We start from the raw sequence: 27,609 nt of genomic DNA on the forward strand, positions 1-27,609 counted from the left end.
TGGTTCAGAAAGAAATGCTGCGCTTAGTCTCACCTCTCACGTGAATGAATAACCCATAATACTGTTTGTGTAAATGATCTATAGCAATGGAATATTCACCTCCCAGGGCGGATAGCTCATGGCCTCCGCTGCCACTGCCCCCCAGAGCTCCAGGCATCGGGGGATTATTCAGATACTCATTCACCTTGCGGCAATACTCTTCATCTTTATCAGTCTTGGGCTCCTAATGAACACAGAAAATTAACAGGTTATAGTCTCACTCTCACGTTTAAAGGATACCTGAGCACACATATATTGTAAGAAGGGGGGGGGGGGGGGGGACAGGAAGCAGTCCTCATGCTCACTTCTACCCTATTATTCTCTGCCATCTTCTAAAGGATCCCCCAAAGCTACTTGTGGGTTGGCCGGGTCGGTGAATAGTGTGCAGGCGCTGCACATGATCACATGCATGCAGCCAGGGGCGCTCTTCGCATGCGCACTACGCAACCAAGGACGCTTGTCACCGGGCAGCACCAGCGCACCATTCACAGACATGTCCATCACCATAAGTAGCTTCCTACCATAAGTAGCTTCAGAGGGCCTATAGAAGATAAGCAGGGGGGGGGGGGGGGTTACACCTGAACAGAGGGATATGGTGGCTGCCATATCAGTTTTCTTTTAAATAATACTTGCAACAATCAGTGCACCCTTGAGTACAACATGATGTGCATCAATCTCCACAAAGCTGCCAAAGGCTGTGTAATCCACACACAATTTCAAATAGTCTGAAATGTTGCTAAGCGAGAATAGATCAGAGGTCTTCTAACTCCCACTCATGGTCACCAGCTCCAACAATACAAGCTAGTCATACGCTGCATAATCCTCTCACTTGGGCTCATGTGAGTAGTGGAGAATCACAATCTTCCCTCTGATATGGCCATATAAACAAAAGGGCTCAAAGAGTGTATTACTGTTTTAAAATGGTTTAATAGTCTAAATAAATAAAAAAATTATTATTAATAATATGCACTGTATGACGGTTACAGGCATACAAGAGCAAGTGTGTGAATAAGGAATGGCTAAAGAGGTCACCATTTCCCACACTTCTATAAAACCGCCTTCTTTCTCTGCTCCTTCTACTCATGCTGCTGGGGGATCAGGCAGCACCGAGCATGAGGAGATGGAATGGCGAAAGGAGGCGGTTCTTGATACAAACACAGGCTCACTTGTATGTCTGTAAAAAGTAATACACTATTGGAGCCCTTTTGTTTATTTGACCATTAGTGTTTGAATCAGTTTCCTAATTTAGAAATCCAGATTATGTGGCACACAACACTTCAGTATTAGTGGAGAGGGTCAGGGGGAGGTCACCCAGCCTGCTTAGTAGGAGGAAGCATCAGAGTGATGTGATGCACAGCGTTACCGCAAACCGTGACCTGTCCACTAGCTGAGGGACTGAAGCGTGGTGTGCGGTGCAATCTAGGTTTCTGAATTGGGAAACAAACACTAACGACCATACTTGTATCAGAGGGAAGACTGTAATTCACGTCTACTCCCATGAACCCAATTACACCATATGGGAACAGAAACAATACCATCGATCTCTCATGCATCAGTACAGTCTGAATCACACACACCTGAACAAGCATGTGGTTGTCAGAAACCTCTGATTTGCATGCTTGTTCAGGGTCTATGGCACAGGTGAGGAACTCCAGGCCTGGAGGGCCAGATCCATGCCAGTGTTTAGGATGGACTGAGAAAGAGAGTAATGTGTTCTACCTGATGGACCACACCTTTCCTGATTCAGAACCATCAATTAATTTGAGCTGTGTCAAAAATGTGTGGGACCGGTTTGACATACCTGGTCAATGGCTAGAAATATTCGGCTCCGTACACACATCCAATTTTAATCTGCAGATGACTAGACAATTTTATTACTTCCATGTAGTATGAGGGCCAATCGATTTTGAATACTGTAAACAGACTGTATAGGTATGCTCTCACACTACATGGAAGTGGTCAAATTGGCCAGTCATCTGCAAATAAAAATTGGATGAGTGTATGAGACTTAAGAGGTGAGGATTGGCAGGACTGCCAGGTAACTGGTATGGTTTATCATTAAATATGTCAGCCTTCACATTGCTCATTTCATGCTCCCTTTAAGCTTTGTACACACGAACATGGTTCCCATAACAGACTGCCAGAGAGTCATATAGCGTGTAAGGCGGTCCCTATGTGTCAAATATATAACACTGCATTCTTTCCTTATTTCATTCATTTTTATCTTGATTTTCTTTAAGGTCATAGACTCAAAATTACTGCTGAAATGATTAATAATAAGTTTTTGTATAACCAGTTTTTGCATCTTGCTTAAAGTGTAATGTGAAATTATTCTCATTTATTCCCATGCTGAGAACGACCTAACCAATAGCTGGAATATTTTAGCAAGCACATTAGCTAATATTTCGCAGAGGTCTCCTAGTATGACTCATAGGTTAGAAAGAGAAAGTGAAAGCAGATTACATTCCAAAAATTATTTGATGATGTAATTTGCTATGACATGCGCGTATGTTAATTAGCAGAAGCAGTTCGTTTCATTTTCTGTTTAACACTATGGCCTCAATTCACGGAGCATTATCAAACACTTTATCAAACGTTTGATAATTTACCTCATGGGTAAAATCTCATTTTAAATTCACTAAGGTGTTGTTGAACGTTTTATCGGTAAAACATTCGATAAATATATAACACCTTAGTGAATTCAAAATGAGATTTTACCCATGAGGTAAATTATCAAACGTTTGATAAACGTTTGATAATGCTCCATGAATTGAGGCCTATAAGATAGAGGTAACAACAAGACAGAACTCTATGCTGTTGCTCTGCTACGTTATACGCTCTTAGTAACTGGTACGTATTTCATGCAATATATTTTGGTGGACATTATAATATGTTACCAGATAGCTTAGCAATAGGCATCTTAACCTCTTGAGGACTGCAGTGTTAAACCCCCCCAAAGAACAGGCCATTTTTCATTAAATTGGCCACTGCAGCTTTAAGGCCAAGCTGCAGGGCCACACGACAGCACACAAGTGATTCCCCCCTCCCCTCTTTTCTCCCCACCAACAGAGTTCTCTGTTGGTGGAGTCTGATGGCCCCCCCCCAGATGTTTGTTTATGTATGTATTTTTTTAATAAAATATGTATATTTTTTTTAACTCTCCTACTCCCCCCGCCAGCCAATCCCTGTGATCGGCTGTCATAGGCTTCAGCTATGACAGTCAATCACCTCTGTGCCTCAGGAGGGGACAGCAGTGTCACACTGCTGTCCCCAGTACAGCGCTGCTGTAGATCGCAGCGCTGTACCGGCAATTAGAAGGCGGTGTCACCGTCTAACAGTTTCCCAAACGGCAATTGCCGCTTGGAGACTGAAGGTCGGAGCTCCGCTCACCAGGCAGGAGAGGCGCGCGATCTCCTGCAAAACAGAGCCCCAGGACTTTATGCTAATCGGCATTAGGCGGTCCTGGGGCTGCCACGCCCATCGGCGTGACGCGGTCGGCTACTGGTTAATCATATCTTTTATATGTAATTTTTGTATATTCTCTGTACATTATCACAAGAATACATTATATTTAGTGATAATTCTCTTGTCTGCGTGTTCTAATTATTTCAATCTGGGATATACTGAAACAAATCTATATGCAAGCTTTGAGTGGCTTAACACCCATTCATATTAACAGTTGGAAGCTGCAACACTAAATTATGAGTTGCACTTATCTGTTAGTAATACTTTATAAAGTATAGGAGCTGGCATATGCATTGACAAGAGATCCGTACATCAGGATCATGCCACCCAAGTGCAGTCCATAGCTCCCCTCCTTACCCCTGCTGCTCTATTGTCCCTCTGCCTCCCCCCATATATGCTGGGCCCCTTTGTTCTATAACTTTACTTGTTACTAAAACATAACCAGCAACTCACCTGCATCCAAAAGAACAGTCTCTTGGAGCCGGCCTTGAATTTCAGCACATACACTCGCCCTGTGGTACACTGAGCCACTCTCTTGAACTCGCAGTCGTCGGGAAATATAATCAGATCCTGAAAAAGAGAACATAAGGGGTCAATATCACAGCTTGTTAAGTGTAAGAGAAAGGAGATATTGGCAGTAGGAAGCACAATGCAGCTTGGGTAAACGCTCACCCGCCAGGCACAGCGTGGCGCTTTCAGAAAACTCTACTGCTCGTTACCGCCGCTCACTGCAACGTGCGGCCTAATTGCTGCTGGATGAAAGCAGCTACACCCGACCTAACCTTTCACAGAAGAAAAAGATCATACCCTTTACACAACGCACAGGGAAGTCAACCTACATCCTCTACATTGCCAGATGTCCTGTCCTTCCAGCAGAAGTGAATGAGAGAGTCATCGGTTTGCTGGATGTACACCTGCCCCTTCCTCTTGTCGGGGGTCACAGTGCTCCCCTTCAGGGACATCTTCCCAGCACGAAACTCCACCAGGTACTTGCTGGAGGACCCGCGGGTCCCGGACACCAGACTCGGGAACAAGGCTCCTGACGACATTCTGAAGAGAGAGAAGATAGTAAAAAGTTACATGGTGGAAGTGTCAACAAGAGACACATGAAGAGTAAAATCACAAGGTAACAGTAATGAGAATCCCCAGGATACTTACCTCAGGATCCTCAGCATCCTAATAAGGCTTCCCCCATCCTCTTCACCCTCCAGGATACACCGGTGGCAACCCCCGAACACCAGCAACCTAAATATTTACCTACCGCGATCCTGCGCAGGTGCAGTAGCGGCTTTCTGATCAGGCTCTGGGAAAAAAAGTCAAGCTCAATCAGGTCCCCTCTACTGCACAAGCGCGGGTCACCTGTGCAGTAGATCATACCTAATCAGGCTTGGCTATTTCCGCCTGAGCTTTACTCGTGCCTGCGCAGTAGAGCGGACCTGATCGTGCTCAGCTATTTCCGCCTGAGCCTGACTGGAAAGCAGCCACTGCACCCCCCGACCCCCTGGTAGCCTGGAGATCAATGAATGGGAACATTGTTATAAGTCCCCTGTAGAAAAACCGACAGCTTCTTTTCGGAGGCTGCAGTCTTTCTGAAAAAAAAAAAAAAAAAAAAAACACGTCCTTGTAGTTCCTGTGAGCAAGCACGCTCACTCACAGGATAGAAAAACAAAAATCTCACTGTGGCCATCATAGTTATTTGGGTTGAAAAAAGACATACGTCCATCGAGTTAAACCAGAGAACAAAGTACAACACCAGCCTACTCCCTCACATATCCCTGTTGATCCAGAGGAAGGCGAAAAACCCTTACAAGGCATGGTCCAATTAGCCCCAAAAAGGGAAAAAAATTCCTTCTCGACTCCAGATAGCAAGCAGATAAAATCCCTGGATCAACATCATTATGCATTACCTAGTATTTGTAGCCGTGGATGTCAACGCAAGGAAAGCATCTAAGCCCTCTTTAAATGCAGGTATAGAGTTTGCCATAACTACTTCCTGTGGCAATGCATTCCACATCATGTTGTTAAAATTTGGTTTGGCGACTACAAATTAAAGGGTACCTGAGACAGATGAAAAGTAAAGTTTTATACATACCTGGGGCTTCCTCCAGCCCCCTTCAGGCCAATCAGTCCCTCGCTGTTCTCCACCACCTGGATCTTCTGCTATGAGTCCTGGTAATTCAGCCAGACAGCACAGTCCAGCCACGTGCTGCTCCTCCAGCCAGGAGAGTTCTGCACCTGCGTAATAGTGCTGCGCAGGTGTAGTACGCTTCCGGCGGTGGAGTGTGTGCATGTGCACTACGCCAGACTGGCTCAAGTACCTGGACTCATAGCAGAAGATCCAGGTGGCGGAGGAGGACAGCGAGGCACTGATTAGCCTGAAGGGGGCTGGAGGAAGTACCAGGTATGTACAAAACTTTAATTTCATCTGTCTCAGGTTTACTTTGTTACACAGCAGTACTATACTCTATGTGTGCACTCCCCACAGAGCTGCAGGGAATCTACTGAGAATGTTGTGCACATTGAACACAGAGGTGTTGTCTATCACCCATAAACCTGGTTCAGATTGTACATGAAGAATGTGTAATAGAGGAAGAATCTCCTCATTCTCCTGCAGAGTACCTGCACATCACTCTTACATGTACCCACAGTTACATTGCCTAGGGCCTGATAGATGTTCTTTGTTCCGGTTTGTACCTTTTACAAGTACTCTTACCAAGGACTAGTTTTAGTCTAAAGGGAATAAATATAGTAGTCTACATATTCTTCTCACTTCAGTTGTCTTGTAAAATTCCTTAAGCGTTGGCAGTTAAGAGACGAATTTCACTTTACATACTTTTAATCAACAAAATTGTAATATGCAAATTAGAGGAGTCGGAGGATTTTTGGACCGACTCCACAGCCCTGGTTTTCGGCCATTAGTTTTTAAATAATGCATGCTACTGTAATTAAAATCCATGAAATTTATTTGCCCATTTGTCCCGGTTATTACACCATTTAACCACTTCACCCCAAGGCGGTTTTTACCTTAACGACCAAAGAGCGATTTTCACCTTTCAGTGCTCATCCCTTTCATTTGCCAATAGCTTAATCACTACTAATCACAATGAACTGATATATATCTTGTTTTTTTCACCACAAATTGGGCTTTTTGGGGTTGATATTTGTTTTCAGTAATTACTTTATTTTCTATGCATTTTAAAGGGAAATACAAGGAAAAAATGAAAAAATACACTTTCTCCAATTTCATCCCCTATGGTTTTAATATAAACACTGCTACTGTGCATAAAACCCACACATTTTATCTGCCCATTTGTCCTGGTTATCACAAGATTTTAATTATGTCCCTAGTACAAAGTATGGTGACAATATATCATTTCGAAATAAAGGTGTATTTTTTGGGGGGGAGGGGGGTTTCACAACTTTCACGTGCACGGGGATGCACGCGCACCCGCGGGAGCGTGCACAGCAGCAGCACTGTCTGACTTGTAAAAACGTCCTGGAGCCATTAAGAGGCTCTAGCAGGACGTTTCTATAAGTCAGGTTGTCATAAAGTGGTTAAATTATGTCCCTATCACAATGTTTGGCGCCAATATTTTATTTGGAAATAAAGGTGCATTTTTTTCAGTTTTGCATCCATCCCTAATTACAAGCCCATAGTTAAAAAAATGTTGGGGAGTGTGGGAGTTAACTTATAATGTATTTGTATATGAAAAATGTTTTTGACTGTAGTTTAACTTTTTGGCCACAAGATGGCAACAGTAATTTTTGGTAATTGCGCCCTGTAAGCGTAGGAAGTTCAGTGATGCTGGGAAACTGTTTTTCTTATTTTTCCCACAATGATCGCGCAGCGTCTCATAGAAGCAACCAGTCATTGCTTGGGTGGGGGGGGGGGGTTAGATCAACAAACGGGAACAGTTTTTCCCGTTCATTGATCTCCGGACGAGCGGGCGGCGGCGTGCACGCCGAGCGAGCAGGGTTTGCTTGTATCTACGCTCCTGGTGGGGAGAGGATGATAAAAAGGAGCGTAGATACACGCACCCGTGGTGGTAAAGTGGTTAAAGGGAACCTGAGGTGAGAAATATGGAGGCTGCCATATTTATTTCCTTGTAAACAATGCCTGTTGCTTGGCATTTCTGTTAATCTTCTGGCATAAGTAGCGAGTCAAAACCCTGAAACAAGCATATGGCGAATCCAGTATAACCTGAGTCAGAGTACCTGATCTGCTGCATGCTTGTTCAGGGTCTGTGGCTAAAAGTATTAGAGACAGAGGAACAGGAGGACTGCCATGTAACTGGTATTTAACTACCTGGGGACCGCCTAACGCCTATCATTCTCTGCCGCTTCACAGAACGGAGTTCCGTGATTAGCCTTTAGCCTGCTAGCCGCTGATCACGGCTAGCAGGCTGTTTGTAATTGAAAGGAGAAAGAAATCCCCTTTATTTACATCCGTACAGCACTGCGGTCCCGCGCCGCCCTCTCATAGGCTGATGCCTATGAGAGGCGGAACAGGACGGATCACCGTCCTGTTCAATTCTGAGCACCGAGGGGGAGGGAGAAACAGCCTCAGAGGCTGAAAAAAAAAAACACTGCCACAGCGATTGGACACCAGTCTGCAAGCCTGGAGGCGCAGCAACTGTTCCAGAACTTTTAAAGCAGCAGGGACAGCCATACTATGCCAGGAAGAAATAACACATACCTATATAAGTAGATTACTACTTGTTCTACTTGCATAACAAGTATTACATTGTCCACGTTTTGATTTCAGTGAATTTTTTATAGTAAATTAAGAGAATTATGTTCCTGGCATTTGCCATATTGATTCTCTCTAACTGAAGCCAAATTCAATGTAATTTCCTCTTTTATGGTGGCAATACATGGTACAATTTTTCATTTTTTTCCGATTAGATAATTTAGTTCGATTATTCCGTTACATCGAATATTAAGATTTTTCCAGAATGTCCAATCTGATTTTTCTCGAAAAAAATGGGATAATCGTTCGAATTTCTTGATCGAATTTTTTATTTTTTTCTTAACTTTCATTCGATTCGATCATTTAGCTCGAAAAAACGGGATAATCAAACGTTTTTATTGTACCGTGTATGGTCACCATTACTCTTTTTTTCTCTCTCCTACAATCTGCACTGTCATAGCTAGCTTGTTTTATAAACACATGATAGCACAGGCATAGAAAGTATTTCAGAAGCACTAAACTGCCCTCAGCCAATCAGTGAAGAGCAGGAATGTGGGAGGGTTGATGACTAGCTTCCTTCTCATCAGCAATGTAGCAAATAGAGCCAAGCTGACTGAGATCAGATTTATTACAGCAGAAACATTTCTGAATGGTGTGCTAGCAATGCAGGAGAAGGTTGTAGACTGCATAATAAAAACAGAGCAGTGGGTAAATGTAATTTGATTTTGTGCCCGACAATCCCCGTTTAAAACAGTAGTTTTTATGCTGCTAGAGTTTACGCAGTTAGGCCTTGTTCACATAGCGTTCCGTTCGCGTGGCCGTTAGTGGTCGGCGTTTGACACATTTTTTTTAAATTCCCAGCGCTTGGGTGGGCCATTCTTTTTTGTGCTAAGCGGTTTTCCCAGCGTTTTTGTAATTCACTCCCTGAAGCAAGTCAGGAAGTGAACTCTCTGACCCGGAAGAGAATAAATACAATGTATTTATTCTTAAAAATGTGAACGCAATTGCTGCACAAAGCGATTTTGTAAGCGTTTTGCGTTTCTCCTATACCTTCCATTGAGGCAGAATTGCCCCAAAAATGGTCCGGGCACTGCTTTGCTGTCCGCCCAGCGCACGACCCTGATATAAAGCTTCTCATAGACATTCATTGCATAAGCGTTTGGGGGGCGTTTTTTTTTTAAAAAAAGTGCAGGCGGGAGAAAAAAAAAAATTGAGAAACTGCCTGCAGTGTAAACGAGTCCTCAGTAAGGGCTGGTTCCCTCCTATAAAGGGCCAGTTCGGAAAATAGCAGGGCAGACCAGTTCAGTGTCCACTGCGTTACCTCACCACAACCGGAATCGGGAAATGAACCCAGCAAACGGATCCGTAAAACAATACGTTTGGCTTGCAAGTGGGAACAGGCCCTAAAAGTGAAATTTTGTTTACAGTTTCATCAAATATTAAACTCAGGTCCACAAACTGTGCGCCCTAGCAATCGCATGCAGTCGCTACAAACGCACAGGCTGGCAATAATAGTACACTACATGCCCAACTAGTGATTAAATATGGCATGTACAGTATCATTTTAACCGGGGAAAGCCTAGTAATGTATTTTGTGGTATTTTAAACCTGTGGCGCTTATGTAAAAATTAGGAAGGGGGAATTATGAAAAAAATTCATATTTTTTGCATTTACGACTAATTTTCCTTGATGAAGTGCCTGGGGTACCGCGATCAGCAAAGCGCTGCTACAATGTATCCCTATGGATACATTTACACTGCAACGGTTGCGATTTCGATTACTCGCAAACGTGCTGCATGCAGCGTTTCAGGGGCGATTGCTCAGTCCACTGTACCCCAATCCCACCCGCTGAGGGCACCTCAGACCACTATACCCCTCCCCCCTCTAAGGGGCCCTCAGACCACTGCACCCCACCCCTGCCGAGGGGCCCTCACACCACTGCACCCCACCCGCTGAGAGGCACCTCAAACCACTGCACCCCATCCCCCGCCCGCTAAAGGGCCCTCACACCACTATACCCCATCCTCTGCCCTCTGAGGGGTCCCTCAGACCACTATACCCCATCCTCCACCCGCTGAGGGGGCCCTCAGACCACTATACCCCATCCTCCACCTGCTGAGGGGTCCCTCAGACCACTATACCCCATCCTCGCAGAGGGGTCCTTCAGACCACTATACCCCATCCTCCACCCGCTGAGGGGGCCCTCAGACCACTATACCCCACCCTCCGCCCACTGAGGGACCCTCAGACCACTATACCCCACGCCCAGCCCGCTGAGGGGCCCTCAGACTACACCTCAAACCACTGCAACCCATCCCCCGCTGAGGGTCCCTCAGACCACTATACCCCATCCTCCACCCGCTGAGGGGGCCCTCAGACCACTATACCCCATCCTCGCAGAGGGGTCCTTCAGACCACTATACCCCATCCTCCACCCGCTGAGGGGGCCCTCAGACCACTATACCCCCATCCTCCGCCCACTGAGGGACCCTCAGACCACTATACCCCACGCCCAGCCCGCTGAGGGGCCCTCAGACTACTATACCCCATCCTCCCCCGCTTAGAGGCACCTCAAACCCTGCAACCCATCCCCCGCTGAGGGTTCCTCAGACCACTATACCCCATCCTCCGCCCGCTGAAGGGGGCCCTTAGACCACTACACACCATCCTCCGCCCGCTGAGGGGACCCTCAGACCACTGTACCCCATCCTCTGCCCGCTAAGGAGCCCCGAGAGCAGAATTCCCAGTCAGAGCCCCCGGAGTCTCCTCACCTCAAATCTTCTCACACAGACTCCGCGTCTCACTGCCAGGCCCCTGACGTCAGCGCGCTACCTCCGGCGCACTCTCCTATTGGCCGCTCAGCTCGGCTGGCTCTGGAATCCGCGCTGTTATTGGCTGAGAGGCTTGTCACTCCGGGCGGCCATCTTAGTGTAGGCCAGCAGAGCGGTGGGATTGCTGTGTCACTGATAGTGGGGGCGCCGTGTGGAGACTGAGGGGGGCGCTGTATGGGGACACCGCCAGCTTTGCTTACAGAGGGTACATAGCATACCTGATAGCTCTATGGATGGGCACATGTCAGCAGGACTGCCCAGGCCTAGCTGCTACTGTGTATGGGAGCAGTGAGGGGGTAACTGGGGGGTCTCCAGACACTGGCCTCCACCATTCAGGCTGATCGCACAGCATTGGCCAGAAGTAGGGGTGAAGCGCAACTGCCATTATCCAGCCATAGCGACAGTCCACAGACGGCATCATCCGACAAATGCGGCATTCTGCAGAGACAATCAAACGATAGCGACAATCTGAAGACACCGCATTATCCAGCATCATCCAACAATAGCGGCATTGTGCGGAGACCATCAAACGATAGCGACAGTCTGCAGAAACCATCGTCCAGCGATAGCGGCGATCCACAGACACCATCGTCTAGCTATAGCAGCATTCCACAGACACGTCTAGCAATAGCGGTGTTACGCAGATACTGTCTTCCAGCGATATCGGCGATCCACAGACGCCATCGTCCAGCGACATCGATGTTACACGGACAAAGTCATTGAACAATAGCGGTGTTCCGTAGACACCATTGTCCAACAAAAGCAGTGTTCCTCAGACAACGTTGTCCAGTGACAGCTTCATAACCGACAAACTGGCAGCCAGTGACAATTGCCTTCCTACAGACAAAGCGTCCTGCAGCAGCATTGACCTGCAGGCGCAAGCAGCCAGCAGTAACGGCCACCAGGCTGGGGACAGATCTCTTGTGTTAGGTCAAGTCATGAAATCGTCTCGACTCATTGTGGACACCGATTTGCTTATCAGTGAGGTGAAGAAGCGCCCGGCGGTATACGACCAGCAGGAGGACGACTACAGCGACCGCAGCAAGAAACAGCAGTGTTGGGAGGAGATTTGCGCTGTTCTTGTGCCAGGCTGGGAAGGCTATACCCAACTGGAGAAGAGCCGAAAGGGTAAAAATAGTCATTTTCAGGATAAAGTACACTCAAACAGGAAAACCAAGTAATGTATGGGCACCTTTGCTGCATGACTGACACCCTTTCTGTATTTCTTGGTTTTGCAGACAGAGCCATGCTGGGCATACACGGTTACATAGTTCTTATCAATCGAGCTGCTGATGGCTCGATTGATAATATCCAACCTGTCCGATCACCGCGGCGGATCGATTCTGTGCTTGATCCCCGCGGGCGGACAATGGAAGAAACGAGCGGCTGATAAGGAAGTGCCAGCGGGGACGAGCGGGAATCGATCCACGCGGACGAGCGGAGACGCGCCGGCATAGAGCCAGCGGCTCGATTCCGGCGCATAAACGCACCGTGTATGCCCAGCATAAAGCTATTATCGACTTCTTCACCAAAAATGGATGTACTGCTGACAACACTAAGGGTGCATACACACATTCATTTTGGCCAACATTACCACTTCAATGTAATATGAGAGATGACCTACACAATCTGTATATAGTATTCACAATCTTTTTCACTCATACTCATATCAAAACTGAATATGTGTATGCACCCATATGCTGGGAATACCCATCTCGATTCTGAGCCATTTAGATGGCTCGATAGATAATTTCCGGCATGTCCGATCTCCGGCCCGATCAGGTTGCAGTTTGATTCTGCATGGAGGACCATGGTAAAAGATAAGAGGATCGCCTGCAGAATCGAGCGGGCAAAACTCAAGCTGTGTATGCCCAGCATTATGCCTAGTACACGCTATACAATTTTCTGGTAGCCATACACTGGTCGATTTGCCATCAGATCCGACCAACAGATAGATCCCTCTCTGATCGAATCTAATCAGAGAAGGATCGTATGGCTGCCTTCACTGCAAACAGATTGTGAATTGATTTCAGCATGAAACCGATCACAATCTGCGAAGCTGCCGCTGCCCCCTTCCCCCGCATACATTACCTGCTCCGGCCGGCGCGTGTCCCCTGGTCTCCGCTGTCTTCTTCTCCGTGCTCGGCTTCTCCAGCTTCACTGAACTTCCTGCCGGGGAAGTTTAAACAGTAGAGGGTGCTCTACTGTTTAAATTTCCTGCCGGGACAGGAAGTTCAGTGAAGCTGGAGGAGCCGAGCACGGAGAAGGGACAGCGGAGACCAGGAGACACGCGCCGGCCGGAGCAGGTAATGTATTGACGCTAGCGTCGGTTGTCGGGCATTCGAATGCCGCTATCGACGCACTCCCGACCCGCCGGCGATCGAGCAAAATCTTCCACGTGGACGGATCGACGGGAACGATTGATTTCGGACGGAAATCGATCGTTCTGTCAGCATTTGCGCAACGATTTCACAGCAGATTCGATCACAGTGATCGAATCTGCTGTATATTGGCGGGAAAATAGTTAGGTGGATGGGCGCCTTTAGATTTTCTGTAGAGACTGGTCATTATCTCTAGTGCATTGTCTTCTGGTTATCTCCTGCTGAGTAGAACAATGCCTAATTGCTAGGCAGATAGATGGTTAGATAGATAATTTCCAACATGTTGGAAATTATCTATCTGGCGGGTAAATCTAATGCTGGGTACGCACGATGCGTTTTTATGGTCGATATTCCTTCCGATCCATTTCCGATTCCATTCTGTTATCTTTTCTTATCTATTTCCATTCACTTCAATGTGAAATCAATCAGAAGACCGATCGAAAATAAGATCGGACATGTTGGAAATGATCTATCGAACCATCTATCTAATGCTGGGAATACACGGTTCGTTTTGTAGCTGATTAGATGGTTCGATAATTTCCGACATGTCCGATCTCCCTTTCGATTCTTTTGCCACTCGATTTCAGATAGAAGTGAATGGAAAAAGATAAGAAAAACAAGAGGAAGATAAGAATCGAGAGCTAAAATCGAGCGGCAAAAACGATCGAGAGCAGAAACGCACGGCAGAAACGAACCATGTATTCCCAGCATAACACAAAATGTATGGTGTGTACCTAGCATAACAGAAAATCTAACAGAAAATTGTATGGTGTGTACCTAACATTAAGCCTAATCTACACGTAGCGATCCGGCGGCTCAATTAGCCGCCGGTTCGCCTCTTCCGCATCCCCGCTTGTGTCGGATTCGATAACCGCTCGTCCCCGTCGGCGCCGCTTATCTTCCGCTAGATTCCCCCGCTATTGTCCGCTCGCGGGGGTCGAGCGCGGAATCGCCCGCGGTGAGATCGGACCTGTCGGATCTTATCAATCGAGCCGCATCAGCGGCTTGATTGATGAGCCAAATCGCAGCGTGTAGACCCAGCTTAAGAATCCTTCCTCTCCACAATTTGTTTTCAGCACCATTTTTGACTTCTTCAAACTATTGTTTGCCTCATTCAGCTTCTTCAAACGTTTCCACTCATCTTAGCACATTTCTGTCATGGACCATAGCCTCAGCAGATACACATCTGAAGTCAGAGAAGTACACCCCTCTCTGGTAAACAGTACAGACAACTGCTTCACATCTATCCATGGTTCAGCAGAAATGTCCATACAACCCAGATAGATGTGTTAGACTTGTAGAAGCAAAGGAGCATTTTTTTTTGCTATGTTAGGGCTTGTTCACATTGAGGGCTCGTTCACATCTAGGGTCTTTTCTGCCTTGTTTCAAGCACAGGCGATTTTCAAAATCGCCCACAAAACGATCCTGCAATGATTCTCTATGAGAAGCGGTGCCTGTACCGTTTGGGGTGATTTTGCTGTAATGGAAGGTATAGGAATAGCGCTAAATGCTCACAAAATCGCTTTATGCAGCGATTGTGTTCACGTTTTTGAGAATAAATACACTGTATTTATTCTTTTCCGGGTCAAAGAGTTCACTTCCTGACTGATGTCAGGAATAGGTCTCTATAAGGCCTAGTTCACATTATCACTCTGCAAAATCGTGGAGCGCCAGGAGGGGGGAAAAAAACTTTCTAAAAATTGAAAATCGCTGCTGTCAGCGATTTCGATTTTAGATGCGAACAAAGCCTGAGAGCGTTTTTGCTTTTTTTTTTAAGCGCTGGCGATTTTCTTCTTTTCAAATAGTTTATTGAGGTTTACAATGATAAATTATAGCAATACAGTGAGAAGATAGGGACTAAAACATGTCCCGATTAGCAGTTAAACATGACTCTTGAATAACAGTATTTTGTGCATACATCACACCTTAATGCAAAAGACTGGAGTCTGAATAGACTGCCTGATTATATGAACTAGGGGGGGAAGAAAACTTTTCCCCTTATGCTAACGACTGGACTCACCAGTCCAGAGTGACTGGGGGGCCCTGAGTAGGGACTATGAACCCATCCTTCTGTTCTCCTAACCTCGGTACCTCTGAAGGAGGACCAGTTTACCTTAACGACAAACATCAGAAAAGTAGAGAAAAGTAAAGAGAGGGGTGAAAGGAATAGAGAAGGGGGGGACGGGGGGGGGGGGGGGAATGGCCCGTCATGTGTCCTAAGGGCTGATCTTATAGAAGGTAACCTTTAATGAGTTTAGCTATGACCTGTTATGGTTAGGTAAGTTTTCCAGGGATCCCAGATTTTATTTACCTTATCACTTCTGTCTAACAGAATACCAGATAGCTGTTCTTGAATCATAAAACCAGATACTCTAGTTTTTACTTCCTCAAAGGGGACCAGTTGCTTCTTCCATGCTTTGGCTATGGTTTGCTTGGCTGCTACAAAAATAAAAAGAGCTAGGGCCCCTTGGGATTTTGTGAGAAGCTCAATGGGGAAGTGGAGCAGTGCAGACCATGGATCCCTATGAATCTGTTTATGGAAAACAGCTTGAAGCAGCCGGTAGGTTTTGGACCAGAAGCGGGATAACATGGAGCAAGACCAAAAAGTATGCATAAAGTCGCCTGGGGATTGGCAGCCTCTAAAGCACTGACCGCCGCCTCCCAAATGAGCTAATCTTGAGGGGACCCAATACCATCTCATTAAAACTTTTAGAGAGGACTCAACCAGGCCCAAGTTAATTGAAATGTGGAACGTGTTCCTCCAGGCCTTTGCCCAGTCCTCAATAGGTCTTGACCCCCGCAAGTCTATCTCCCATTTAGTGATGTAGGAGTGTTTAAATAAAGGACCTGGGTCCGTGAGGAAGTTATACAATTTGCTGATCAAGCCTCTGCCCCCCGGATTGCGTAGACAGGCTGACTCAAATATTGAGAGGGGAGAAATTGTATCTGGGGCATTTGCTAATAATGACTGAACCCAATGCCTCAGTTGGAGATACCTGTAGTGTTCTGATCCAGGGATTTGATATTTTTCCCGGAGAAAATCCCAGCTCACTACCTTAGAGTCTTTGATTAAGTGATGGACTAAGAGGAGCTGTTTAGAGACCCACCACTTAAAGGAGGTCGGGCTTTCCAATGCCGGGGGAAATAGTGGATTATCAATTATAGGGAGCAGTGGGAGGGTGGGAGACAGGAGCCTCTTTGAATACTTGAAGGCATCCCACACTCGGAGACAATGCTTTAGGATCCTGCTCATGAGAGGTGGTCTCATCTTAGGAGGTAGCCAAATGGGGCATTGGACCGACTGTGGGGCTACTGACACAATATCAAAGAGGGACCACTGAGGCATCTCAGGACCTCTGTATAAACCAACCAGGGGGGCTATTTGGGCCGCCTGGTAATAAGTCCGTAGATCAGGAAGTCCTAACCCACCTGAATGTTTTGGAACATACAGGGTCGTTCTTGGGACCCTCGGTCTGGAAGCCCCCCAAATAAATTTATTAATCCTAGTTTGCAGGAGTCTCAAAAAATGGGGTGGTATCCAGACCGGGAGCAGCCTGAACACATATAATATTTTAGGTAATAAGGTCATTTTCACAGAATGAATACGGCCCAGCCAGGATAGCTGCATAGAGGACCATAGCGCTGGCGATTTTTAAAAGCGCTTCTGCAGTGTTGCTCTATGTGAGTGTTCTCACATGAGTGATGAGCTTTCTTTCTAATCGCAAACGCAGCTCCTTCACCATTTCCTGAGCGTTTGCACTTTAATACAAAGTATAGGGAAATTTCAAAGCGCCTGGAAAAGAATTTTGCCCAGCGCTTTCAAGAATAAATACATTGTATTTATTGAGTTCCAGGTCAAAGAGTTCACTTCCTGAGTGTCTGGAGGAGGAAAAACAAAATCGTTGGAAAAGAGAGCTTAGAAAAGCGCAAATTGCTCTGAAAGCGAAGGGAAAATCACTTAGCGCTTGTGCTTGCGATTTATAATGTGAACTAGGCCTTATAGAGACCAAAAAAAAAAAAAAAAGAATCAGTGTTTCAGTCACTAGTCGATAAAGGTTTGTACAGTAGAGTCCTGGTTATCTGGAACTCAACTAACAGGCAGTCTCAACCAACCAGCACAAATCGCCAGTAGAGATGTGGCGAACGGTTCCCGAACCGTTCGCCGGCGAACATCTCTAAATCCATGGGCCTCTTACTACTTCCGGGTCACAATGACCCGGAGTAGTACGCCTGCGCTGCCCGGCGGAGCGCGTCCTAGATCGCGCTCCCGTTGCCGGGCACTCTCTGCGCATGTGCGTGACATAGCAAGTGATACACTGAGAGGAGCTCAGTGTATGAGTCATACAGAGTGCAGGGGCCTGGAGAGGGTGTGTATAGCTTCTAGCCAATCACAAGCAGTATAGCACATTCCAGCTTGACTGCCTCAGCCCGACAGAGGAGAGAAGATTAGACCATATAACAGAGATAATACAGCCACTGTGCAAATAGAAAAGGCTGCAGTTAGACAGAGCACATTAGAACAGGTATAGGAACTTATAGGATAGAAGAAATAAGGATGAACATTTTGTTACAGAGTCTCTTTAAAGGGATACTGTAGGGGGGTCGGGGGAAAATGAGCTGAACTTACCCGGGGCTTCTAATGGTCCCCCGCAGACATCCTGTGTTGGCGCAGCCACTCGGCGCAGCCACTCACCGATGCTCCGGCCTCGCCTCCAGTTCACTTCTGGGATTTCTGACTTTAAAGTCAGAAAACCACTGCGCCTGCACGCCCGTGTCCTCGCTCCCGGTGATGTCACCAGGAGTGTACTGCGCAGACACAGACCATACTGGGCCTGCGCTGTGTGCTCTTGATGACATCAGCGGGCTCGAGGACACGGCAACGCAGGCGCAGTGGTTTTCAGACTTTAAAGTCTGAAATTCCAGAAGTGACCCGGAGGCAGGGCCGGAGCAGCGGTGAGTGGCTGCGCCAACACAGGATGTCTGCGGGGGACCGTTAGAAGCCCCGGGTAAGTTCAACTCATTTTCCCCTGACCCCCCTACAGTATCCCTTTAAAGGAATACTGTAGGGAGGTCGGGGAAAAATGAGTTGAACTTACCCGGGGCTTCTAATGGTCCCTCGCAGACATCTTGTGGCCTCGCAGCCACTCACCGATGCTCCGGGCCTGCCTCAGGTTCACGTCTGGAATTTCAGACTTTAAATCTGAAAACCACTGTGCCTGCGTTGCTGTGTCCTCGCTCCTGCTGATGTCACCAGGAGCATACTGCGCAGGCACAGACCATACTGTGCATCGGTGAGTGGCTGCGATTAGAAGCCCCGGGTAAGTTTTTTCCCCGACCCCCTACACCTTTCTCTCCATTCCGACATTCAGTTTGGAGTTCAGGAGATTGTCTTGACCAGGACCACACCCTTTAATGCGACTGTCATGCGATTGGTTGATTAGATGAGAAATTGAACAGGTGTTCCTAACAATCCTTTAGGTGAGTGTATATGCAATGCAGAAAAACAATAGAACGAAAAGCTCATAAAAGTCAATGTTGAGTTTTTTGTCCAAGGTAAAAAAAACAGGAACCATTTGCTTCTTTCTACACACACATCCTTTTTTTTTTTTTTTTTCTTATTATTAAAATCCAGTCATTCATGCCAGCTAATAACATATATGGTATGCTTTGGAAAAGGTAGAAACTTACGTAATTACACTGTACAGCTTATTGCATGAACAAGGTCCTAAATAGCCATATATGAGTTGACCTTTTAAATAAAACGACAACCATCGATGAAGAAGCAATTGACTGCAGTACCATCCGTGGCAGCTGATACTTATTCTGTTGTGCTAACCAATTAAACAGTAGAAAGGCACAATGAAGAGAAGTATACGGTTGTGATGGATTGCCGTATATAGCCCCGCCGTTCGCAGTCGTAATTTTGATTACATGTTGCTGGCCTTGGCAGAGGGGGGTTAATGTACTCGTGTCGCCGCTTATAGTTGTTGCGTTCCATTGCGGCTACCCGTGCTTTAACCTGCAAACCTGGAAGGAGGAAGCATTGGAGTGAGGTGGAGCGCACCAGCTTTAGACGGCGAGATGGGTAAGTTAACCCCCCTCTGCCGCAGCCAGCAAGACATAATGGAAATTACGAACGGCTGGGCTATTCGGAAGCCCATCGCTAGTATACTAGTATTCTGGCCAAAATTGGTCTCATGTACTGATCGGTCATGCCTCAAGATGTAGGGCTGACATGTTCAATCGGGTGCGTGGTGGTAATGGTGTGCTATATCGGGATGAACGTAATGGAACCCCTGGCTAGGACTGCTACGGTAAGACTGTATACCGTGGTTTGATTCATACCATGCACAATCGAGTTTTACCAGTTTTCGGGGGGCGGAGCGATGCAGCAGCGGGCACACTAACAGCCGCAGGGTGAAATAAATAATTACTTGCCGGGGTCCTGCTCGCATGTACTACTTCCTTCTTCCTGTTCTTGCTCACCAGAGGCGGACACCAACATGTAAAGTATACGGCACAGGGCATGGGGGGGGGGGGGGGGGGCACATTTTACATTGGGAGGGCAGCGTCATAAGGCCGATTCCCGAGAGGTTTCATGCTGAAATTAATCGGGAATTGGCCTGCAGTGTATGGGCAGGCAGCTAATCTCTCTTTGATCAGAGAGAGATCTGTCTCTTGGTTGATCTGCCCATACATCATCTGATGAATGGGTACCTTTACTGTAGAGGTAGAAATGGCATTGCTGTCTAAAGGTGCACATTAATGGTGCCCATTGTAGCTAGTAATCTTATGTTTGTTAAGATCATACAGATTAAAAGGAAAGATCATATTCAGTAGATCCACAGGATTAAAGAATCCAACGTGATCGTATCTAAACCATTTGTGCTTGTATCTATGAAAAAAAATCAGCAGTGTCGATCGACCATTTCTATAAAGGATACATGAGTTGAATTCCCTCGCCGCAGTATAGCTGTACCTCAGTCTTCTGCTGTCTCCTTTGTAGTGATCCATGACCCATCTGGGTCGGTGGCGTTTGTGCATGCGTGTGCGTGTACTCGCCGCTCGTGATTACGTTCCCATGCTGCACAAGCACAGATCACTCCTGGTCACAGAAGCATGATCGCTACTGGTGTTCATGTGCAGAAGCCGCTTACCTGGCTGGGTCACTGATCATTACGGAGGGGACAGCAGAAGATTGGGTGACAGCAGAACTGCGGCGAGGGGGACACAGACTTCTAGAGGCTGGGAGAATCCCCAGGTAAGTAAAACTTTAATATAGAAATTCAACTCTTGTATCCTTTAAAGAAGCAATCTATAATGCAATCGTTCAGAATTGAACGGGCCAATCATATTTTCTGTTTTCATACAATACAATCTGAATAAGCTGATCGAAAATACGACCGTTCACTAAAAATTGTGTACTGTTATTGTGCCTATTAACGGTAAAAAATGTTGTGAAAACGGTACAATTTTTAGTAAATGGCTGTATTTTCAATCTTTTAAAAGAATCGATAAGCTGAAGCTTTGAAACACATTATAGTATTATGAATGATACAGCAATGATGTTTCTTGACATTTAAACTTTAAATCTTCTTCACAGCCAAGGAGGTCCAGACTAGGTGGAGGTCCCTGAAAGACTGCTTCCGGAGGGAGCTGCACCTGCAGAAGAAAGAATCCAGGGGGGGCTCTTCCCCAGCTAAGCGGAAACGCTACATGTTCTATGATCAGCTGACCTTTCTGGAACCAATGCTGATGCGAAGATCGTAAGTCACATGACGCTACTCCTCCCTTAGAGCGGACAAATCAGAAATACGGAGCTGGATTTTGTGTTTCTACCCAAAGGTGGCAGTTAAGGGTTGGTTCACACGGGTTTCTGTTCAGCGTCCGTTCAAACGCTGTGGGGTTTTTTTCTTTACAAAGGCCAGCGTTTTAACAGCCAAGCTTTTAATGGTTTTTGAAGGCTTTTAAAGTCAATAGGATCCAATAAAAAAAAAAATTAAGGACAGGGAAGGCTCTGGGTCCTAATGAACCTTCCCTCTCCTCTCCCGGTGTCCTCGTCGCATCGGCAGCTCCTCCGTTCAAATCCCCCGGCGTGGGGGACTTCAGAAGTCTTCGGGAGAGGAGAGGGAAGGTTCATTTCTTCAGCATCCCACTGTAGGTTCGCTTCCAACTGTTCGGTACGTTTTCTGCACCTCCGCTAAACGCAGGAAGCAGAGCCTATTGGTAAAAATATGGTTCACATCCACTTTAAAAAAAAAAAAAAAAAAAGAATGTATTAGTTTGCCTGTTTTCCTGAACAGAAAGTGTTGGGTGCGCAGATACAAGTAAAGCTGATGAGAACAGTGTCCATTCTCACTAGGCTGGTCACTGCATCCACTCCGTCTGCTCCGATCGCCATCACTCAAAAACGTGTTTCCCAATTCTGCTGCTGCTGACTCCTCCGCTTGTTTCCGGTATAGATAAGTGCCAGGCAGAGGCATGGGTATCCCCAATGCACTGCATAAGACCAATGGGAATCCTCCGCAACTGAGAAGTCTCATTGGTTTATGGTTGACCAATGAAAGTTTTCCCTGTAGCTATGGAGAATTGGTCTATTGTAATGCTATGGGGATACTCATGCTCCTGCCGACCTCTGTTCTGTTTATCAGCCCTTGGGACCAAGCAGAGGAGTCAGCCACAGCGGAGCCAGGGGACACACGAATATTTGCTTGGTGGGGGGGGCGAAACATTCAGTGGAACGGTCTGAACCAAGCCATACTGTAAAGGTATCAGGGCTGCACAAGTGCTTTTAGCAATGTAATGTCCTCCCCTTCCCATTACAATTAGCAGCTGGCTATTAATTTCCATAACCTATTACGAGCACACACTGCATTTTGTGCTAAATGTTGAGCTTCAACAACAAGAAACAATTTACTGTATCAGTATCAGTCTCTGGTAAAATATTGAGCAGACATGATGAATTCAGTGATTTGCATTTGCATCCACCAACTCTACACAACTGGGCAGCACCATGAAAAAAGCTTCCAGGCCTGTCCATACACTTGGAAATTACAGATGTGCCAGTGAAGCATAAAATGTATTAAGCACAGTTGAAAATGGAGGGGGGGGGGGGGGAGGGGGGGAGGATTACTGGTGGTGGACTTACCTCCCCTTAAATGACACGACAGTATGTATCATATACAATATACATTTATTTCTTACTCCAAATATCTGCAACACTTTTCGTGGGTCTGATGCCTGCTTCCTCAGGCAAAGTACAAGGAGGAGCAGCTAAAATAGAACAAATACAAGGGAGTATATTTTACTACACCATAAGATTCTAATGCAAAATAACCAAACAATTAGCAATTGTATCATCCTAAAATTCTCCATACAGGATTTACAAAAAATCCTCCTTTCCTCATAACCTCTAACTGCCACAATCCTATCTACCTATTGTTGAGGTCACAATCATCCTTATATCATCCGCTATAGAGACATCTACATACAAATAATACTGTATTATAATATAATCTGTCCATACACTTGGAACATTGGGATTGATTCACTAACGATAATACACTCAAGCAGCGCGGGTTAATACATGCGAGCGCACGCTACACGCAGTCTAATCAGCTTAGTGTGCGCTCTTAATTTCTGCGTGATTATTCATACTTCCGCACGATGTGATGGTAGCGCGACTGCTATATTCCTTTAGCGTGGCCGCTACTACATTAATTAACATAGTAGCGGCTGCACTACTGAAGTATCACAGTCGTGCTACCATCACATCGCACGGAAGTAGGAACGATCGCACGGAAGTTAAACTGTACCCAAGATGGCATGATGAGATAAACGTGTATGTACAGTACTAAATCTTAATAACAAGACTGTTGTTTTATTTTGCTGCCTGAAAGAGTTAATATCTAGGCATGTAAGTGACAGCTTCTGTCTTGTGGGTAACTTGTCGGTAATTTGTAAATATCACTGATAAGCAAATTACAGCCATAAAAGTTTTCCTGGCAGGATACAACTTCTGAGCTCAGGGGAGAGATATACAAAGGTCAATAGTTCATGTATATTAGGTCTGGGACACTTAATAGACTGCCACTGATTAGAGACAGTAAAACATTTAACCTGCATTGTAAATGTTTAAATATGAAAGAAAAACCGCCCCCGGTGTCCAGTACGGCAGTTCAGGATTGTTTGGTGGCATATAAAAGCCACGCTTTACACAGGAGTATCTTACAGCAGCTCAAATAGGATCTGCCAGTTCCCTTTGATAAAGGTATACGAAACAGCGCTGTCAGGGACCTTGGTTATGCCTGCCTAAGGTTTACTCGCTTGTTTTTCTATGATCTGCTATTTTTCCAAACTGCTTTTGTGCATACATGCACAGACTTTTTATATACATTCTCTTTGCTTGTTGATCTTGTTCATGTACCAATTGCAGATCAATTGTTTATTTACTGTGTAAACCTGCTGTGGCTATACAGTTTGTATCTGCCATTTGTGTTAAAGCAGCTCATTATATGAATTGACCATGTACTGTTTGCTGTATGATATATATGCATCAAATTCTTGTATGTTACATATTTTCAATACAAATTAGCAATTTTTGAAGCTTGGTGTGCGGGTTATTGTTTATATTATATAAATATGAAAGAAAACCATGGGATACTTAAAAAAAAGTAATTTTAGGAGTAGGAGGATAATTTATAATCGTTTATTTCATCAGTTTTGTTTTCACCTCGGGTTCACTTTAAGAGCACACGCTATGCTGATAGGACCACGCGTATCGTGTGCTCGCATGTATTAACCTGCGCTGCTTGTGCACGTTATTGTTAGTGAATCAACCCCAATCTGTCATTGAAAGCACACCTGACCCGAGGCAAAGCCACCTAAGGTAAGCAAGTTCATGCTGTATCCATATACTGTGCATTGTCCATTCCTTGCCCTCCCCCACCCCCCCCGGGCCCCCTATAATTACTCATCGAAAAATAACTTTAGCTAATTTCACATTTTCGGACAGGAAGAGGCGGGCTTACCAAGATGTTCCCTCCTCTTCTCTGCCTTTTAAGGAAAAAGGAGGAAACTGGAGGGAAGAGGAGGAATTAAGAGGGACTGACCATCACAGCTATCCCGCCTCTTCCTGTCTGGAAATGTGACTTTAGCCAAAGTAATTTTTCAAAGAGCGATTATGGGGGCCTTGGGGGAATGAAGAGAGGAATGGAAAACATCTGGAGGGATGTGGATCCAGCATAAACATATCTATGTCTTTAGCTTGCATAGCTTACATCCAGGCAGATATGCTTTAACTACTTCCTGACAGCCTATAGATAGTGGAAAGTGGGCATACGTATACGTGCTGTCTGTCTGGCTGTCCTGCTGATCTTAAAGGGACCAGAGACTTTGGTCTGAAATAGGTTAATATTGCCTGTCTCCATATGCTAAGTACAGTTTTACGCATGCAACTTTTCAGAAGTTTTCTTCTCTTTCTGTTGATTTGCAGGTCTTCTGGAAAAGCTTCGGACACACCAGAAAGCCCCAAATCTGAAGGCAGTGATTCAGAGCCACCCCAGAGTCCACCACCTGAGCGCTTTCCACTAGTGTCCGACACCCCACGACCCAAGAAGAACAAAGGCATGGCCAAGAGCTTGGGAGAGTTTGAAAGCCAAATCATAGACATGGTAGACTCTCTAAAGAAGAGGAGAGACAATGAGGAAGACGAGGATTACATTTTTGCCCAGTCTCTGATTCCGTACTTGAAGAAAGTGCCTGAGCACAAGAAGATTGATCTGCAGATAGACATGCTGCGACTTGTGAAGAAATATGTGCAGCCCTCGTCCTCCCAGCCTGCCATGGATTAGAGGAATAGACTCATATGCCTGGATTATGGTGCTGTGAAACGCTGTGTAAAAACGATGCCACTAATATTCTGCATGGTGCTGCAGAATGGACTCAATACTATCTATACTATCACCAGATGAACGGACTATCACCAGATATGGGGCTCAGTTCACTCAGGCCTGGGACGCTTTTCTGAGCGCTTGTGATTTGAAAAGCTGTTGCTGTAATGCTATGGGTGTATAATCACTTGAGATATGTGATTGTTTTAAAAATCCCCCATAGCATTGCATTAGCAAGAGCTTTTCAGATCACTAGCGCTTAGAAAAGGCTGCTAGTGGGTCCCAGGCTTGAAGCAGGTTGTTTAGGTGCCAGGTGCTGAAACTGGGCGCCGCTATAGCAATACTGCTATACTATGCACCCCGCACAAGGGTCATTCGGGGTTCCAGCGATCGCTGGACACCAAATTACATCTCCCTCTGAGTTGCAACGACTCGGAGAGGGAATAGTGTTTTACACCCCATGTATTTGAGCAGCTCACCCTGTGCCCAACTCACCAGTGGCGTACATATACATATGCCCCAGGCCTAAGACCTGTTCAGTAAAAAATAATTGGTTGGTAAAATACTGCATTCGGTATTTTAGAATTTTTTCCAAGCAGTAACATCCTTGGTGAATTAACACTTGACAAACTGTTCAGTAAAATCAGCTGTTTTCTGCAATATCTTAATAACCATCTGAGTTAGGAGGTGCCATAGAGCAGTGGTCCTCAAACTAAGTCCCACGGGCCGAATGTGGCCCCCCGAGGCATTTTTACTGGCACACAAACACAAAATGTATAGCTTATAGATGTGGGCCACTGCACCTTTAAATATCAGCAGCCTGCATATAGAATAGGCCCAGGGCCGGGCCGAGGCATAGGCTGGAGAGGCTCCAGCCTCAGGGCGCAGTGTAGGAGGGGGCGCACAATTCATTCAGCTCTCATTCCTAATTGTGTATGAAGCAGAAAGAAATAAGAAAAGGGCATACATAGCAATGACTGCAAGCCAGATAACTACATATTAAGGTGTTGGGGAGGTTGTGGGCCCTGTGGTGCCTCTTAATCCAATAGCAATCAGTGTGTGATGCCTGGGGTGGAAGGGATGGAGGGGCGCACTTTGGTGTCTCAGCCTTGGGTGCTGGAGGACCTTGTCCCTGCTCTGAGAATAGCTGTGCTGGCACCACCCATCCACATACTGTAGAAGCCAGCGAGCAGTCATTCCCTGGCTTCCAATTCTCCATCAGGTGACACTGTTGTCCAACCGGACTGCAGGCTGTCACCAGAGTATGCTTCACTGTCTGGTGCACAAAGACGTTCTTTAGGCACAGCATGACTGAATTGCTGCTGCTGGGAGTTCTCCGGGCATGATTGGGGGAAATCAATACCTAGATTCAATGTAATGCTTTTCAACATCATTTTATTTTTGTCCCGGCCCCCCAGCAGTCTGAAGTATGTTGACCCCCGGGCCCATGACCGGTTACAGAAGTGTACAGACAGCTTTATGTGTGGTGAAGGAAATGCAGGAGGCTTAAATGTCCATCTTCATTAACTTTCATCATGTCAGGGGGAGGGGTCGAGGGGGTTGCATTCTGATTTTAGGGCATCCTGAATGAGGGTCATTACGGGGTTACTCTCAGGCCACAGTAGAGAAGTTGTTTTTAGATTAGCTAGAAACTGGTGTAGAAGGGATAAACTGCTTCACATCAGGTAACCCAGAGGGGTCCTCTGGGTGTTTCACGCCCTCAAGCCATTAGAGGTCACTGTTTGATGGACAGGAGAAATTGTTCCTATTCAGAAGTAAAACAGAAGTTTGCTTTTTTAAAACAGAAGGTATTTACAATTATTCAGGTTGGAGTGAGCTCTGAGATGTCTCCCACAATGCACCACTGCTGAATATGCAAATCATCTCTTTGAATACAAACTTCTGTTTTTCATATCATCTTGGCAAGAGGGTTTTTCGGTCTCTTAGCCCCTTACACACTCCTGGGAGTTCTGGTTCACCATAAACTTGCTGGGTACTCTGTAACTATTCAGAAGTATAAAGAGCTAGTTCTCCCATATTGTAATCATTAAACACTGCTGTGTTTCCTACACCCAGCCTGTCCTCTAACTGTCATCAATGATCAGTGGGTTTTCCTGGGTCAATAGCATTGCATGGGGGAAGGGGGGGGGGGGGGGTTAGTTTGCATGGTACCGTTACTCTCAGTGCTGTAGCCAGAGATGTGACTGGAACACGACAGTCTTGTCCTATAACAATGTATACATTTCTTGGCCCTCTCTGTCTCATATTAAAGTTGAACTTCAGGAAAAGGCATTTATGTTATAACTGCAATG

General features: G+C 45.9%; 2 protein-coding genes across 2 annotated transcripts in view; one reads left to right on the top strand and one right to left on the bottom strand.

Annotated features, from left to right (window-relative positions):
* ADRM1 (ADRM1 26S proteasome ubiquitin receptor) overlaps positions 1-11,047 on the bottom strand; it is a 30,111-nt gene extending 19,064 nt beyond the window's left edge. Inside the window, exons 1-4 of the mRNA XM_068261856.1 lie at positions 10,966-11,047; positions 4,344-4,554; positions 3,958-4,074; positions 100-223 (exon numbers count right to left, since the gene is read on the bottom strand). Of these exons, the coding sequence (XP_068117957.1) occupies positions 100-223; positions 3,958-4,074; positions 4,344-4,553 (451 nt within the window). The 5' untranslated portion in view covers position 4,554; positions 10,966-11,047. The remainder of the gene's footprint in view (positions 1-99; positions 224-3,957; positions 4,075-4,343; positions 4,555-10,965) is intronic.
* Positions 11,048-11,105: 58 nt separating this feature from the next.
* On the top strand, positions 11,106-25,865 carry LOC137542532 (uncharacterized). Its single transcript, XM_068264521.1, has 3 exons — positions 11,106-12,153; positions 21,010-21,172; positions 24,901-25,865. Exons 1-3 carry the CDS (start codon positions 11,964-11,966, stop codon positions 25,256-25,258), a joined length of 711 nt encoding a protein of 236 aa, XP_068120622.1. The 5' UTR covers positions 11,106-11,963; the 3' UTR covers positions 25,259-25,865.
* The last annotated feature ends 1,744 nt before the right edge of the window (positions 25,866-27,609 follow it).

The sequence above is a fragment of the Hyperolius riggenbachi genome, chromosome 12, assembly GCF_040937935.1.
Source record: "Hyperolius riggenbachi isolate aHypRig1 chromosome 12, aHypRig1.pri, whole genome shotgun sequence".
NCBI lineage: Eukaryota > Metazoa > Chordata > Amphibia > Anura > Hyperoliidae > Hyperolius > Hyperolius riggenbachi.